At 28.6% G+C, this 16,637-nt stretch overlaps 2 protein-coding genes across 3 annotated transcripts in view; both read right to left on the minus strand.

Moving 5' to 3' along the window:
- Positions 1–107: 107 nt before the first annotated feature.
- On the minus strand, positions 108–5,565 carry LOC113377615 (UPF0472 protein C16orf72 homolog). Its single transcript, XM_026617987.1, has 4 exons — positions 5,220–5,565; positions 5,005–5,082; positions 4,350–4,521; positions 108–403 (listed from the first exon to the last, which is right to left on the minus strand). Exons 1-4 carry the CDS (start codon positions 5,392–5,394, stop codon positions 112–114), a joined length of 717 nt encoding a protein of 238 aa, XP_026473772.1. The 5' UTR covers positions 5,395–5,565; the 3' UTR covers positions 108–111.
- Positions 5,566–8,427: 2,862 nt separating this feature from the next.
- The window catches only part of LOC113377609, a 120,687-nt gene continuing 112,477 nt past the window's right edge, over positions 8,428–16,637 (minus strand). For both annotated transcript variants that reach the window (XM_026617983.1, XM_026617982.1), the window contains 4 exons: positions 12,017–12,265; positions 11,237–11,334; positions 9,822–9,987; positions 8,428–8,575 (listed from right to left, as the gene is read on the minus strand). In XM_026617983.1, coding sequence (XP_026473768.1) covers positions 8,469–8,575; positions 9,822–9,987; positions 11,237–11,334; positions 12,017–12,265 — 620 coding nt within the window. In that variant the 3' untranslated portion in view covers positions 8,428–8,468. The remainder of the gene's footprint in view (positions 8,576–9,821; positions 9,988–11,236; positions 11,335–12,016; positions 12,266–16,637) is intronic.

The following is a 16,637-nucleotide window of genomic DNA, read 5'->3' on the forward strand; positions in this document are numbered from 1 at the left end:
AAAAACTTGGATTACAAACTGGCAATCTTAGAATATTCTTCAGTCCATGACCAATAGTAAATGTAAATTAACATAAATAAATTACTTTAGTGTTAAAGTTAACTTACCAGTTTACATAAACCGCACCCGCTTACTATGATGTGTGGGAGACTCCATATTGACATCACCAGGACTGGCTGGTCTTTTACAGTGTCTTGCTATTTCACCAGTTACAAAGGCATATAACTCAGGACCATGTCGAGCACGTCGTCCACTCAAAGAACTCATGGCAAGTGCTTCTCGAAAAGTATGCAATTCTGCATCAGGACCCAATGTGGTTGCAACAGGGCTAATTACTGGTCCCAGTTGCGATAAAGGCAAAGTTTCAGGTTGAGTAGATAACGTACATGGTTTTGGAGAACATCTAAAAGAATATAGAAATAAATCAAATGTAGTGTTAATCATTACATCTAATTCTAATCTACATCTTATTGGCTGGCTAGATGAGATCATTGGCTTGATGATAGGAAAAATCTAATTCCATACTATTCAAAATAAAAGCAATTTGTCAAATTAAATCCTCACTTAAAAAGTAAATTTTATAAATATGAACAAAAAAAAATATTTACAAGTTCAAAATCAATGCCATAATCTCTCGTTTTCTATGCACTTCATGGATTTTCTTACATTTTTTTAATATGAGAACCTAGATTTCATATATATATATATATATATATATATATATATATATATATATATATATATTGAATGTTAATTTGCAGACAATCGTTGAAATAAAAGAACAATAAATAATGAAGTATTTATTTTAAATTTAATCTTTTTAAGCTTTGTAAAAATTATTTTAGATACTGTATCAATATTGAAAAAATTGCTGAATGCTGACACACATACCGTGTTGAAACATATAAAATAAATAGTTCATTATTCATTGTTTTATTTTGACAATTGGCTGCAACTTAACATTGAAGAATATGTCTCAACATCGAACAAAAAAATCTAAATCATATACAGTATACGGTTTGTGCTATAAAAAACTCATATTTAACATACAATTCAGGCTAATTCGGAGTGCGTTCTATGGAAACGTATACACCTAAGTCTGTTTCTACACGGTAGATTGGTTCCAAAAGAAGTCGTGTAAAAAAAAAAACGTGTAAAAAAAGACATTGATCTTATACAAAAATGGGTGATTTGTTCCTAATCTCTAAAACGTATTAAAATTAGTGAAAAACAAGAATTTTTAAGAACAAGAATTCATGTTTATTTTATTAAATCAAATATATAATGCTTATTTTCACAAGCATAGTAATTAATGATAAAAAAGATATGCACTCTAATCCTAAATGTAATATAAATTCCCCTAAATTAGTGCTATTCACATTTGCTTTGACCAGTAAAAATTGTTTGTACGCGCTAAAGGAAATTCACTTAAATCTTTAAGCTAGTGTTTCAAATACATAAAATTTCAAATCGTGCTAAATGGAATAAAATCGTGTAAAAAAATTGAAAATATTCAATTTTCAAACCGTGTTATATCAAAACCGTGTACAAAAAGACCGTGTAAAAACAGACTTAGGTGTATAGTGCAGTATGGGAATCGCGCTATGAGAGTTAGTACAAATCGCACCACTTTTATCGTGATGCATGGAGACCAAGAAATACAACTTGGAGTTGAATACAGATGAAATGACAGAGAACTCATTTAAAAATTGGCGCAATGAAGTAGTCAGTTCAAACGTGTTTATAGACAGCTATTATATAATGTCTAAAAGATAAAAGTCGATAACAAAACTGACATTAATACCCTTTTGATATTCCCATAATCACTCATAGGTTCCGCAAGGAACTTATGGACTGTTGAACAAAAACCGTGTAATAGAAAGTCTATGCATTCAGAGGGATGTCGGATTGTGTTAACCGATGATTGACTATATATATATATAGTAGAACTTCGATCATCCGGACCTCGGTTATACGGATTTGCGATTATCCGGACCACCAACCGCGACAGAGTTATTTGTATGTACATACCTACAATTCAAATTTTTGCCCGATTTATGCTGCAGTTTAGTATATGTATGTAATATAATCTAAAAAAATATATATGTTAATTTCTTATTAAACATTGATTTTCGTTGATATCTATGTATATATTTGTTATTTTTGATAAATACACATTCTTTATACATTGGATTATCCGGATTTTCGATTATCCGGATGCCTATCGACAATAATTAGTCTGGTTAATCAAGGTTCTACTGTATATATATATATATATATCTATATATATATATATATATATATATATATCTATAACTATCAAGATATATATATATATATATATATACATATAAAATTTAGATTTTTTTGTTTGACGTTGACACATACTCATATACATTTTAATACCATATATAATTTAATTTAAATACCGTATATAATTTTAATACCAAGTCTAATAACCGGTCTTAACATCAATGAAAAACTTAATAATAAGAATTATTGTTCTTATTCTTATAAAAATAAGAATTTATTGTGCAATCCATAGCTTTCGGTTATTATCTTAGCCAATTGTATCTTAATAACTAGTTTACAGATAACTAGTATTTATTGCACACTTACTCTTTTGTAAGTGTGCAAATAAATGTTATCTGTAAACTAGTTATTAAGACTAAACAAATTAAGACAAATTATGTCCTAATAACTAGTTTACAGATAACATTTATTGCACACCTACTCTTTTGTGATGATTTAATGTTAACATAATTGTGAAATATTGTTATAATTATAAGCTTAATGTTTATATTACATGGTATAATGCATTACCATATCCTCATACCATGGATTATTGAATTTTCTGTTTTTAACACTAAGGATAAGTAGATTGTGGGTACTTCTTACTTTTTGTAATTTTTCAAACTCAATTGTTATACATTTCAATTCTTAAATTTTATTTTTAGCAGAAGTAGTTTAGAAGGCTAGGATTTTAGCCAAAACATATGGATTATAAAATTATTTTTTTGTTCAAATATATATTATTAATAAATATTTTGAGTTGGAAACATATTTTTGATGTATATTTTCAATTGAAAATATATATATCGAACAGTGTGATTTATATATATATATACATATATATATAAACAGTGTGATTTATATATATATATACATATATATATAAACAGTGTGATTATATATATATATATATATATATATATATATATATATATATATATATATCGAACAGTGTGATTTTCAATTTTCAATTGAAAATATACATTAAAAATATGTTTCCAACTCAAAATATTTATTAATAATATATATTTGAACAAAATTAGTTGTTAATTAGTAGTTAATTTTGATGTTGAAATATATGAGTTAGTTCTTGAGGGCGATACATCAAACAAAAAAGGCAAAGATTTATAAAATAATCTTTAATTCCAAACGTTTCGACATTCAATTTAATGTCATCATCAGTGGATCTAAAAACAGTATAAAAATTGATATAACTATTAATTATAAAATATGTGGATTGGTATAGAAACTATAGATATAATAGAAGATTTAACAGAACAACAACACTTAACAACAAACAGAATATAAAAGATAGAGAAGGTAATAGAAACTAGATACACATATATATGTATATGTGTACACTTGTATGATGAGTACATATATGGATGCGCGTTTGCCCCTGTGCACATACACATGTATGCATTCATATGGATGCGTGGGCATATACACGCATTTATATATATGCTTGTATGTATATATATATATATATATATATATATATATATATATATATATATATACTCTTTTCTCTTTTTTTTCTATTTTATCTATTTAATATCTAGTTTCTATTACCTTTTCTATCTTTTATATTCTGTTTGTTGTTAAGTGTTGTTGTTCTGTTAAATCTTATATTATATCTATAGTTTCTATACCAATCCACATATTTTATAATTAATATATATCAATTTTTATACTGTTTTTAGATCCACTGATGATGACATTAAATTGAATGTCGAAACGTTTGGAATTAAAGATTATTTTATAAATCTTTGCCTTTTCTTTGTTTGATGTATCGCCCTCAAGAACACACTCATATATATATATATATATATATATATATATATATATATATATAGAATTTAGAATTTTAGTAGTAGTAGTATACCAGCTCTAAAAACTATTCAGATATATTTGTAAATAATTTAAAAATATTTGCTATTTACGCTATCATTTCTAGGTAAAATAAAAGTAAAAGTGAAGGATGAGCAAAATTTCACATTTTTTAATGCTTCTTAAAAACATTAGATGAATGAGCTAAAGTATTTAAAAAAAATTACCTGTGAGTAGCAGCACGTGGGGGTGGTGGCTTTCCTGCTAAATATGCTAATAAATCCTCTCGTCTTATAGTACGCCTGCGCTTCCTGGCCCAATTCATTATATCCCTCGTTCTTTTCTGATAGCCACATTGCAAAGCAACTTCACCTGTGCGACGGATTCCATCACTGGATTCTAAAAGTATTTTAAGAACTTTGTATTATTAATAACCAAAATATCACCTATTTTGTCAATGCATTCATATTATGTAAGCACACAAAGCACTTTTATACATGAACATATCTACCTAATACTGATTGAACACCATTTTTAATGACAACATGTACAGCAAAACCATACAAAGAAAGCAATCAACCTTAAATTTAATGGACCACACTTGCAACAGATTCTTATCCAAAACAATTTAAGGTCTGTAAATACAGAAATCTGATATAATTAATAAAAACACTTATCGTGACTCTTAACAAAAAAAATTTAGTGGTTTCATATAAAAGCATGATCAACCAGAAATAGTTTTTGTCTACTATTATACCACTAGTACACAAAAAATTGCTTTTTAAGAAAGTAAATATGCAAACAGCATACATAAACACTCGAGTTCACTATTTGCACATTTATGTTATATAAAAAAAAAACAAAAGAAAATTGTAAAAGCACCTTTATATAGACTTGTTACAGTCCCTGCCGCAGTTTGAAATGGAACCCATAGAGCTCCTGTAACATCAGTATGTCTTTCTGCAAAGAAAAAGAGAATTCAAAGTAACAACAATAGACCACCCAAAACAGCTGATCAATAAGTTGACAAAATGTCGACGGCCTTGAAAATAACAATATTAATTTGACATATGAATTTTGATAAGATAGATCCTCACCCCTATAAAGTTGTGCAACTGCTGTAGCAGAGTCTTGAAAAGCACTCCAAACATTTCTTTGCACAGTATCTGTCTGGGAATTTAGGACTTCCTCATAATCAGTCTCATTTTGAACTGCCTCGATACATTGTTGTTCCCATCCCGTCAACCACGACTCGTCATTCTCTGACTGCATTTGAATAAATTTAAATATTCTAACTACCGACTAGAATCAAAATATAAATAGAACTCTTCAATTGGAATATACAAAATCAATTTTCATTCAGGTGCTATCACGAACAGCAATAGCACAGGCACGATCCATTTGTACATGGCTAAACCATAGCAAAGTTAGAAAAACCAAATAGATGCGCGTGACATTTAAACAAGAAAACACAGATTAACAATGAAGTAAGCAATGACGCTACTACCAACATACCGATATATTAATTTTGGCTTCATTTACACCATAAGATTTACACTTGCATGAAAAGCATTTATGTTTATCTATGTCTATGACTAATGCAGAGGTGTCCAATGTGTGGAGCGCGCCCCCTCAGGGGGCGGCAAAATACAATTCTTGGAAATAACCAACAATTTTGAGATGATATTAAAAAAGAAAGTTTTTATGCATATTTTTACATAATATTGCATATCAATTTGTAGTCTGATAATATCAGTTGAGTATTTATAAAATGAAATTGTTGAAAAAATTAAGGGGGGCGCAACAATTTTATTTATTAGAGCAGAGGGTCGCGGTGCAAAAGATTGTAAAAAGTATTATTGTTTTTGCAGTAGAAAAAATCTGTACGACTTAAATTCACTTAAAACAATATTATAATATATGCTGGCCTGATCGCATGAAGACCTTATTCGTTGGATGTGGTCAATATAAAAATCTTATGTTTTCGCTATAATTCGTTAACATACTTTAATATGTTTTATTAAATATAATTAATTAAGCACTTTCTATAGTTTTGACATAGACATACTTTGTATATCAAATTACAGCACCCAACATTCTGCGTATGAATAGAAAAATATTCATTCCATTTGCACCAGTTTGGAAAGCAATCACTACGAAAATAAAAAAAAAAACATAGTACTGCTACTTGATCAAAACTGAAATTTTTAACTAAATTGTTTTATTTGAATCAATCGAGACTAAAATTCAAATGTTAATTAATATTATTTGACGCTCTATATTGATTCCAAATTATGTTTTTGTGTATGTCTGTATTCGGTATTGATACATAGCACGTTAAAAATAAATAATTACAAAGATGAAGATGATTTTTAACAAAAGGATTCTTTTACCATGGCACAGATAGTTTTTTAATTTATAAATTACAAAAAATTATAGAGTTAATAATATTAATATTTTTTTACTTTGATAATTTTTCACTAAAGTTTAATCAAGAAATTAATATATGTATTAAATGTAATTGTAAAGATGACCAACAATAAAACATCCTACCTCTAGACTGTTGGTCAGGCCAGTTTATCAACAAAACATTTCCACGTCCTATTGCCATCAGGAGATCAACATTCTCTAGTCACCTAGAAAAGGTATGATATGTTTCGATGCATCTGGAAGGAATTCGAACACTATTGCAGGTTGAAAGCATAGCTGTGGAGTGGCTTGGTGAAAAGGATGATAAAATTGGAATATATAATTTTAACTTTTATATATAATTATAATAATTTTAATACCCTTGTTTTGTTATATTATTTTCCCGTTTCCGTTATTATTTTGTAACATGATTGGAACTCATCTGTTCAATCGGTATCAATTAAGATTGATTTATTGGTTTTGAAATTTATTAATCGCTACTTCAATTTATATACTTATTGTAATATTTACAACAACTCAGGACTTTACAACTTTTTTCTCTGTTTTCTGAGTTGTTTTCATACGAACACACAATTTTGATTATGCAAATCTCAAAATATCATACCATTCATCAAAATTATTTCGCTGTTACTATATTTCTGTATTGAAAACGCTTCCAGAAAATCAAGCAAATAAGGTCATTTGTAAGGTAATGTTTTATTATAATAAAATTAAAACGACTTACATAGAGTAAATAAATCAACTTATTTTAACAAAAAGAACTCCATAAATCAAGAGTAATACTAAAAAAATTGACTATAAATAAAGGTTTACTAGTATTAACAAATAAAGTTAGAATTGCTCAAACTATTAGTCAGTCATTTTCAAAATATTTTTGAAACTGGACGGATAATGAAACTGGACGAACATATATATATATATATATATATATATATATATATATATATATATATATGCACTAAATTTTTTACACAGTCAATTTTTATACTACTTCAGAACAAAGGATAGTTTCTAAATTTAGAGATCCTATAGTCCAATAGTTATATTAAATGAAAAAAAGTATGGAACATACACATGCTCCGTTCCTAATTTCTATTATAATCTGTTGCATCAGCATATTAATTTGAAAAATAAAATATTCTTTATACATGTTATTTAAATAAATAAATTGGTATTTGTATATATATATATATATATATATATATATATAAAACTGAATATCATATATATATATATATATATATATATATATATATATATATATAAGGTATTAAATGCTCAATGTATTAAATTAAGTAATTTCCTTAACTTAGTCTATAGTATCGATACATTTTCACATCAATTGAAAAAGCAAAGAAGAAAATCTTGAATATATAATAGCAATCAGAAATGCAATTTCAAAAATAAATATAATGAACAAAGATTCCTATAAAAATTTGATTCGATTATTAGCATTCCAATTCATACCAGCTGGGCACCTCATGAGACCCAGTGCAAAATAATAAGAGCCCTCATTTTGCATTGATGTATATCATAAAAAGTAATAAGTAAAAATAAAACACATTGATTAAAGTAATATTTTAAATTTAGTTGCACCAACTTGCAAAAGGGCAAAATTATTGGTAGATTATATACAGATAGCTTTTGCTAATCCTGTCATGGAAGACTTAAATTATTACTTAATTGAATACAATTAGTAGTAAATTTCTAAGATTCTATACTTAATAAAATAAAAAATATAAATTATTAGCTGCAAAACACTGTACATATTATAATAAACTTTTCATGTATTTGTCTATTTTAAATTCTTAAAATAGACGAATAAATCAGTATTTTGAAATTCTTAGAGTATTTGAAAAAGAAAATTTACGTGACAATTATGTTTCAAGATTATTCTTTCGAATAATAGGATTATTCTAATAATTGTAAGGGCCGTACTGAGAACTATGAAAATAAGGCCCAGGATAAGCTTGAGGCGCTGGATAACTTGCATACGCGTACTGTCCTTGTTTTTGTGGATATACTGAAACAAAATTAACAAATAGTTATATCAATTAAATTTTTTATATGCAAATAATCGATGAAGATTGTAAAGCAATTTAATACGTAGTATGCACACGATATATTAAATTTGCAGAAACTAAATTGTGAAATATTGTTTATATAACAAGAACATATTTACAATATGGTTAAATAGTTTAGAAATATTAATAGAACATGATTTATTGCGTATAATAAATATAACATAGAAGGCATTTAATATATTTATTGTTATTGAAGTAAATATAACATAGAAGGCATTTAACATATTTATTGTTATTGAAGTAAATTTCAGTTTATAGTTTACTGGTGACGTATGGAACAAAACGTTAAGGCAAATTGTTGTATCTTCTCGTTGCAAAAAGTGAGTCATCAACCTTTAATTGCAAAGAAGCTGCTCAGACCAGCTGCAGATAATAACAAGCACGTTAGATTTCCAACTAATCTTTTCCAAATAAACTTTAGACATTATCCAATTGGTTTAGGAACAGTGCAACACACAATTTGTTAATTTCCCGTAGGGCAAGTTATAGTAATCGCAAAAAAATCGAAAATGAAATTTTTTATATATCTTTACGTTTCAAAGGTTTCTGAATATTTTGGCATACCTTAGAAAAAATGGATGTATGTGTATGTGTATGTGTGTGTGTGTGTGTGTGTGTGTGTGTGTGTGTGTGTGTGTGTGTGTGTGTGCGTGTGCGGATACAAATTTTCGTTGACGATTTCGGGAACACCGATCAACCGATTTGAATAATTCAACTAGCTGTAAATGGAATTCTGTCTTAAGGCAATTAGGGCATCGTGCCTTAAGGCAAATTGCTGGAACTTCCCGTACCAAAAATTATTATTTTTTTAAGTTCTTCGTTTATTTTAAATTATATGAAATTTTATAAAGATTACACGATACACAGTTTAGATCATTATCTACCCGTGTCATTACTTTTTAAAGTATTAAATGCATACAATTACCGTAGGTAAAATTATATATAACGTTGTCATTCATTATAATGAATGAATGACAATTGTGATGAATGTAAGATTATTTCAGAATGGTTCGTAACAAAATTCTGAGTATGTTAATTAAATTTGTTACACTACTAAAGAAAATTTTGAGCTAAAAGTTAATAAGGCATTAAAAGTTGATATTGAGCAGTTTTAAACTTTGCAGTCTGATTTGGATTTTTAGACAGTATTGCAAGTAATCATATGAGTAATAAAATGTTGGTTACCAGGCATCAAGTATTGCAGATTCAAAGCCTCTTCCCTTTCACGTTCGCCGCGAAGGCAAACAGCTGCCCCCGACAGGAGCACAGCTGATACTAATGAACTTCCAACTCCGATCCAAGCAACCACATATGACCAGTCATATGTTACTCTCGTGTTAGCGCGTAAAATCTGGGTGTCGACAAAACCCGTTTTTCCATATTTCACCATCCCGAAATTTTCCCCAGATTTTAAATATTAGTATGTAGCAGATTACCAAGATCCATCGACGTCCAAATAGCATTATATACAACAGGTTTGTGTTAGGAGAAGTGTTATTTAGCAGAACGCGTTCAGAATATGAAACAGAAGATAAGAAAAAAATAGATTAGTTTCGTCGAAATTATAAAGTTTTGTACCTGGCACCACATATTGAAGACTTGTGCTTTGCTTCTCCATTCTCTTCCTTTCCGATCTCAAGTACTTGACTGCTATGAAGAATAAGATGCTTGATACAAAATGAGTACCGCAAGATAACCATGCCAGTATGTAACTCCATCCGTACCAGACTTCAGTATTGTTACGTAAAGTCTAACAGAATAAAGAATTTGTTGTTTTTGTTTTGCACTGCTGCCAATATGTATTGAAAATAGGATATAATAACTTTATAGCGGCGCAGTGTTTAAGTTCGTTTGCGATATCCATATTATCTCAACAATGTAAATATAAAATTTCGGGTACTGCGGTGTGAAATCGAGATTGGGAAACCTATTACACTAAAACATTCCTAATTCGAGATGGAGATTAACTCACTTCTCGCGCTTATCACCTGGGTAGCATACCCATCACAATTATAAGTTTTATCACTGATAAAACTTATAATTGTGTGGGTGATAATAAAGAATATCGGTATTCTTTAAAAAAAAATCAGTTCTATATTGGTATATCTATACGTGTATATTATCTTATATATTTGATAATATATTTTGTAAGTAATTTTTAATATACTACAAAATGAAAACTATAGTTCTCGTGTAATTCAGAATTGGTTTATCATAAACAAAATTTAATGCAGTGATTGTTAAAGTATAAAAAGAGCCTGGCCTTGAATAATTCACAGCTGCTGCTTTTTCCTAACGAATTGAACAAATGAATGTTAGTAACATTTGAAAGAATTACAGTTAGATTATCAAAGTTGAAGCAATAATAAATTCTTTTAAGAAGGAACATTATGAGTTGCTCCTCCAATCGAATCTGCAAATAGGTAAATCATTACTGAAAATGTAAAATATCAATAATAACTTATAACAAATACAATGGTAGTGGACAAATACTAGTGATATATTTTAAATCTGAAATGCTTTGTTAAATTATCGAATAAAATAAGTCTGAAATGCAAATTGTTAAAATTGATAAAAAATATATTTTTTAAGAAACTTACATTGCTCCATTGTTGGTAGTATTCTTCTCCGACGATTTTTTCTTTTTCGTAATATTCAACTCCGTGCCACAGTCCCATAGCTCCGGCAGACAATAAGCCTGGTTAATAAAAATGATTTGATTATTAAATTTGTAATCTGTAATATAGGAAGTTAACTAAAATTTTTTGAAACCGTTTTGAACCAATTATAATTTTGTATGCATAATTTAATTTTTTAGTGAATGTTTATTATAATCTTCAAATTTTTGACAAGTCTAGAAATGCACCTATATTATTTTTTGTGTTTGTTTTGAACATTACTGAAGGATACATCCAATCCAAATCCTCAAAACATATATTGAATTGTAAATGCGAACTTTTGACATGACATTTTTTAAAATATTTTTTTGCTTTTGCAATAAGACCTTTAAGAAGGACGAATAAGTTCAATGTTTGACAATGTAGCCTTTACAAAGGCTTATATAAGCACCTATATATGTAAGTTCATAAATATGTATTTACGTCATATATAATATAGAGTACAATTTTTGTGTTCGTTTTACAGATAAAAACTATGGATTCATAAATATCTGCTAATTTTTGAGTTTGAGAAGTTGCGTTAAAAAGGTGAAAAATATTTCAAACTTCATTTTTTTTTCGAAATATTTCAAATAGCCTTATGATTTCAAATTTTAATTTGATAATGACTTTTCTTTTGCTAATATTTATTTTTAGAACGTAAAGTTCCTGCAATTTGACTCAGAGCGCAATACGGTATACCACTAGTTAAATTCAACATACAAGCAAAAAGCATAAGAATGGCGGTGGCCGTGATGTTTCCAGGACTTCTTCTCCAGCATCCAGCAACTCCAGTCCAGAAGGCAGCAAATACTGAAGCAAATGCCACAATGAACAAAGCGACTGTAGCTCTGCCCATGTGCAAACGAGCCATGGCATCTTCTGAGAATCCACGTGTTGCGTCTCTCGAATCGGGAATGAAGTAATCTACATTGTTACAGTGTGTCTCCACAGGTGACAAGTAGGTCTCGACTGAAAAAATAAGTAATATATTATATTAACATTGTCGGACGTGACTTCTACTTTATACTAAAATTTTGATCTCAATCGTTGGTTTTAAAACATACATGCTGTGCGTACTTATTTCATTTTTAATATGAAAACTTCAAGAGACTTCGACGATAAGTTGAACAGGAAGTATATAAAAGCCATATTCAAACACACCATATTTTTGACAAAATATTTGAACAAATATTTTTCATATTCTGATCTCAAACATTTAAATAATTGTAAACTTTTAAATTCTCTTTAAAAAACCTTAAATAAATAAACAGCTTTAGGTACGGTTGTGCCAGTCGAGATAACAGGCTAAACTATATACTGATTTTGAGATAGGGTCCAAATGAAGAAAGATTAAGCGTATTTGTTCGAACAAGTTTCCATTATTGCAATGAGTCAGCGCCCTACATTATAACATGATCAGTACACCAAATTGCTTTTAAAAAGTGAAAAGTAAGTTGTTTGTTCGATTTCTTTTAATAATAACTGTTTCTTGTATACAGATAGATGACTTTGTTTGTTATTTTGTTGTAAGTTGAATATTAGCAGTTAATTACCAGCAATTAGTTTTGTTATATATTGTTATATTATATTCATGAGCTTTTTTTAAATAATTATGTTATGTGGTATTACATATTTCTGATAATAAAAGTTGTAAACCATTTTAGTCAATTGCTGTGCAGGCAATTATTCATATTACAAGGCTACAAAAGATCAAAATATGGGTATTGCATATTGAGTATAAGTGGTAAAAAATAATGTATTGATTTGTTAAATATAATGTTTATATTAGGAAACATAACATAACATAATATATTAGAAAATAATTACTAGTAAAGGAGTCTAAAGTACTGTGCTTTTCAAATACTAAAATAGCTAATGTGTTACTTGTTTACTATGAAAGTGAATTCTTATACAAAACGCTGACCAACTTTCTATAAATGTAATGAAAAAAATCAATAAGTTTTATATTGTTTGCCTAACAATAAGTAATTATAACGTCGCATTGAAAAATATTCTTTATGCTATATTTTGATCGTTTTATTAATGCCACCTAATACCATGATGATAAAATTTAAGACAAAAATCAAGGGATTTCAAATCGTTATATCAATAAAAAATCATAAACTTCTGTAACATTTCAAGTTGTTTATATTTGAAATGATTTCTAATTTCCAGAGCTCCACATATCGAAGAAGCTGTGTAGAGATGAATTTTCTCCTGAAGTGAGAATTGTGAAAACCTGATTTGTAGAATATAAGATCATTATACGCAAATACATTAAAATATCATTATCTGGAAATAATAATATTTTGATGGTAGATACGAAGAAAATGAGATTCTATAAAAAATATTTTTCTCAATGCATCTTGTGGTCATTTTTAGCATATAAAAAGGATAGATAATAGAAATTATTATATTAATCTTTGTATGTACATATGTACACCTGTTTTAAGTTTAGTTCATAGACAACAATTAAATTCTCTGAAAATGTGTTCTTAGTGTGTTCATCTGTTTTGAGACTGTGAATATATGTGAAATATATGAGATATATGAGAAATGTGAATATATTTTACTTGAATGCTTTCTATTATGACAATAAATAGCTTATTCTTAGTTAATAAATTTCTTGCCATAAGCGGTTTCATGCGTAAAGTATACGAGGTCTGTTCAAAAAGTTTTCGTAATTTTCGTTTTTTCAAAAAAATATTTATTTATTCGTCTACATTAATGTGGTCCCCTTCAAAGTAGTCCCCCCCAGATATAATACACTTATGCCAGCGTTTTTTCCAATTTTCGAAGCACCCTTGATATTCACTTTTTGATATGTCCTTGAGCACTCTCGGCGATTTTCTTCAATCGAGGAAAACCGCCGTCCTTTCATGGGTCTCTTCAACTTTGGGAATAGGAAAAAGTCACACGGAGCCATATCTGGTGAATTTTTGCACTTTGCAACACTTTATTTCATTTTTTACGCAAAATTTAATACAAATTCTTTGACTTTTTCAATTCTTCCATTGTAAAAATTGCCGAGCTCAGAAAAACACGTCGAACCTTAGCGACTACCACAGACAAAGTAAACAGTGAATATAGCTGAAAATTTCATCATACTTTAGGGGCATGTATACCAACACAATAAAAAAAAAATTTTGACAATCAGACACTCCAGACCCGCGAAATTTAATTATTAGTAATTCCGGGTACTTTTTGAACACACCTCGTATACTTACGCTAAAAATATAAAGTGTGTACTATGATATCTATCTCATACTATGAAAGATTATAATAAATATGTTTCGAACATATTCACACAAGATTATGTAATGCAAGCATGTTAAAAATACGAGAATAAGTCATACATAAATGAAATGACAATTTATGAACCTTGAATAAACATGATTATAAATTCATTGCATAATAATACATCCATTATTCAAGTGAAGAAGCGAGTATATTTGGAAGATCTAGAAATTAGTATTTTTTAAAAATAAACTTAGCAAATAAATTTAATTAGTGTTGTTAACTTATCGACCGACGCACTTCTAATTCACAAGTTTAAAGTAAAATAATTTTTACAAAATAGACCAAATGACATATGATATAAATAAATATTCATTTTTAATAAAAAAAAAACTTTAAATCCAAGGTATCGGATAATAAAACTATATTTGAAACCAAAATTACTATTTTCCACATTTTTTTGCCTAGATTAATTGAATTGCAAGAGCTATTAAAATATTTTAGTTGAGATGTTTTAGTTGTTTACATTATCGTCTATACTACTTTGCTAAAATATTTATTTCCAAGATAACTTATTTGTATCACAAGGGTTTTCAATAAAAAGTTTGTCATGTTCAAAAGGTTTCAATGTTAAAAGTGGAATATGGAGCGATTTATGAATTTGTTCATATTAGATAACAAAAAGGGATGCCCCGTGAATTAGCGGTTAGAGCTATAAGATTCCAGGTTCCAAATTAAGCAGTAGAGCAGTAGGAACATTGGTTTTTGCTTGGAAATATAGATAGCAATGTTTCGAAATAAAAATAGCCCTTATCCGACATTGCTTCATCAATAAAAAAAAATCATCAGTATTATAAAAATTGTAATAACAACTCATCACAGAGTAAGGACATCTATTTGGGTTGCCAACTATAAAAACCAACGCAGTTATAGTAACTCATCACAACAGTTTATATAATCCTTAAAATCTGATCCCTGTGCAAATTTTATATATAAAAAGATAATAAAAAAATGAAATCACGCCACTTTCCTCGGAAATATTGCATCAAGAAGTAATCAGGCGTTGTCAGTGGTATAAAAACTGACATCCTAATTCTAAGCAGGTTGCTAGATCAAATTCATAACAGAAGTTTTTTTTTTTTAATTATGGCCTAATTTAAGTCTACTAATAAGTAAAAATGCATTTCATCTTTCTCGTTTTACTATTTTAAATAATTATCACTGTAAAGAATTGCAGCGCTGAACGATTGAATATCTTATGTAAATAGATGATCAAACACATAAAAATAAACTTTTGCCGGATTCTTCATAAACGGGCCATAATGCGTTATTTTTGGATTTACAGATATTGTGTTGTATCTTTATTCATAACCTATGAAGTTGCAGTATTACTATAAGCCTAATTATAAATAAATAGTATTATTATTATTACGTACATTTTCATCAAAGTTCCGTTCCATTAGTTTTCGAACCGTTATCGTTACTTGAAATGTCTACGGCCTATTATGAGCACATGCCATATGTATTGGCCAGCATTGATTAAAGATGAATATGCAAGGTATGTGGAATGTAAATATGTATGACAGTCGCGGATTACTTTAGCATTAACCGAAGAACGGTAAATGTGAAAAGGCTCCGCAAATAGAATTTCAAGAAATCTTGCATGCGGCCTTAACAATTTTACACTTTAATGGCGCCGGCTATATTACCAGATAAAACCTTACAACTTTAGTTAGGAGGTGCATAACGGAAATTATATACTAAACAGCATAAAAAAAGAAAGAGGGAAAATGATGAACATGCCATTTAGCTAAACCTTATATTTACGAAAACCAACAAAGTACGACTGGAATGATACTGCAACTAAATTCTTGTATAGAATCAACACCCATTTTTTAAAGTATGTGGACGATCATCCATAATCTAACGTTTTTTTGCTGCTGATTAACATGATTGTAACTAATGCATGGCCAGCCGAGGCAGCCATTTCAATGAAATCATTTTCAAAATTAACCACAAGTATTGTACTTTCAAATAAAAAAGAAATTTGAGAAATTTATAGCATTTTTTAATAAAAATGTTATTTGGCGCACCCTACACTGTG

This window comes from Ctenocephalides felis, unplaced genomic scaffold (assembly GCF_003426905.1).
Source record: "Ctenocephalides felis isolate EL2017-DRISC unplaced genomic scaffold, ASM342690v1 CF-g0.4_SCAFFOLD_01886, whole genome shotgun sequence".
In the NCBI taxonomy this organism is placed as follows: domain Eukaryota; kingdom Metazoa; phylum Arthropoda; class Insecta; order Siphonaptera; family Pulicidae; genus Ctenocephalides; species Ctenocephalides felis.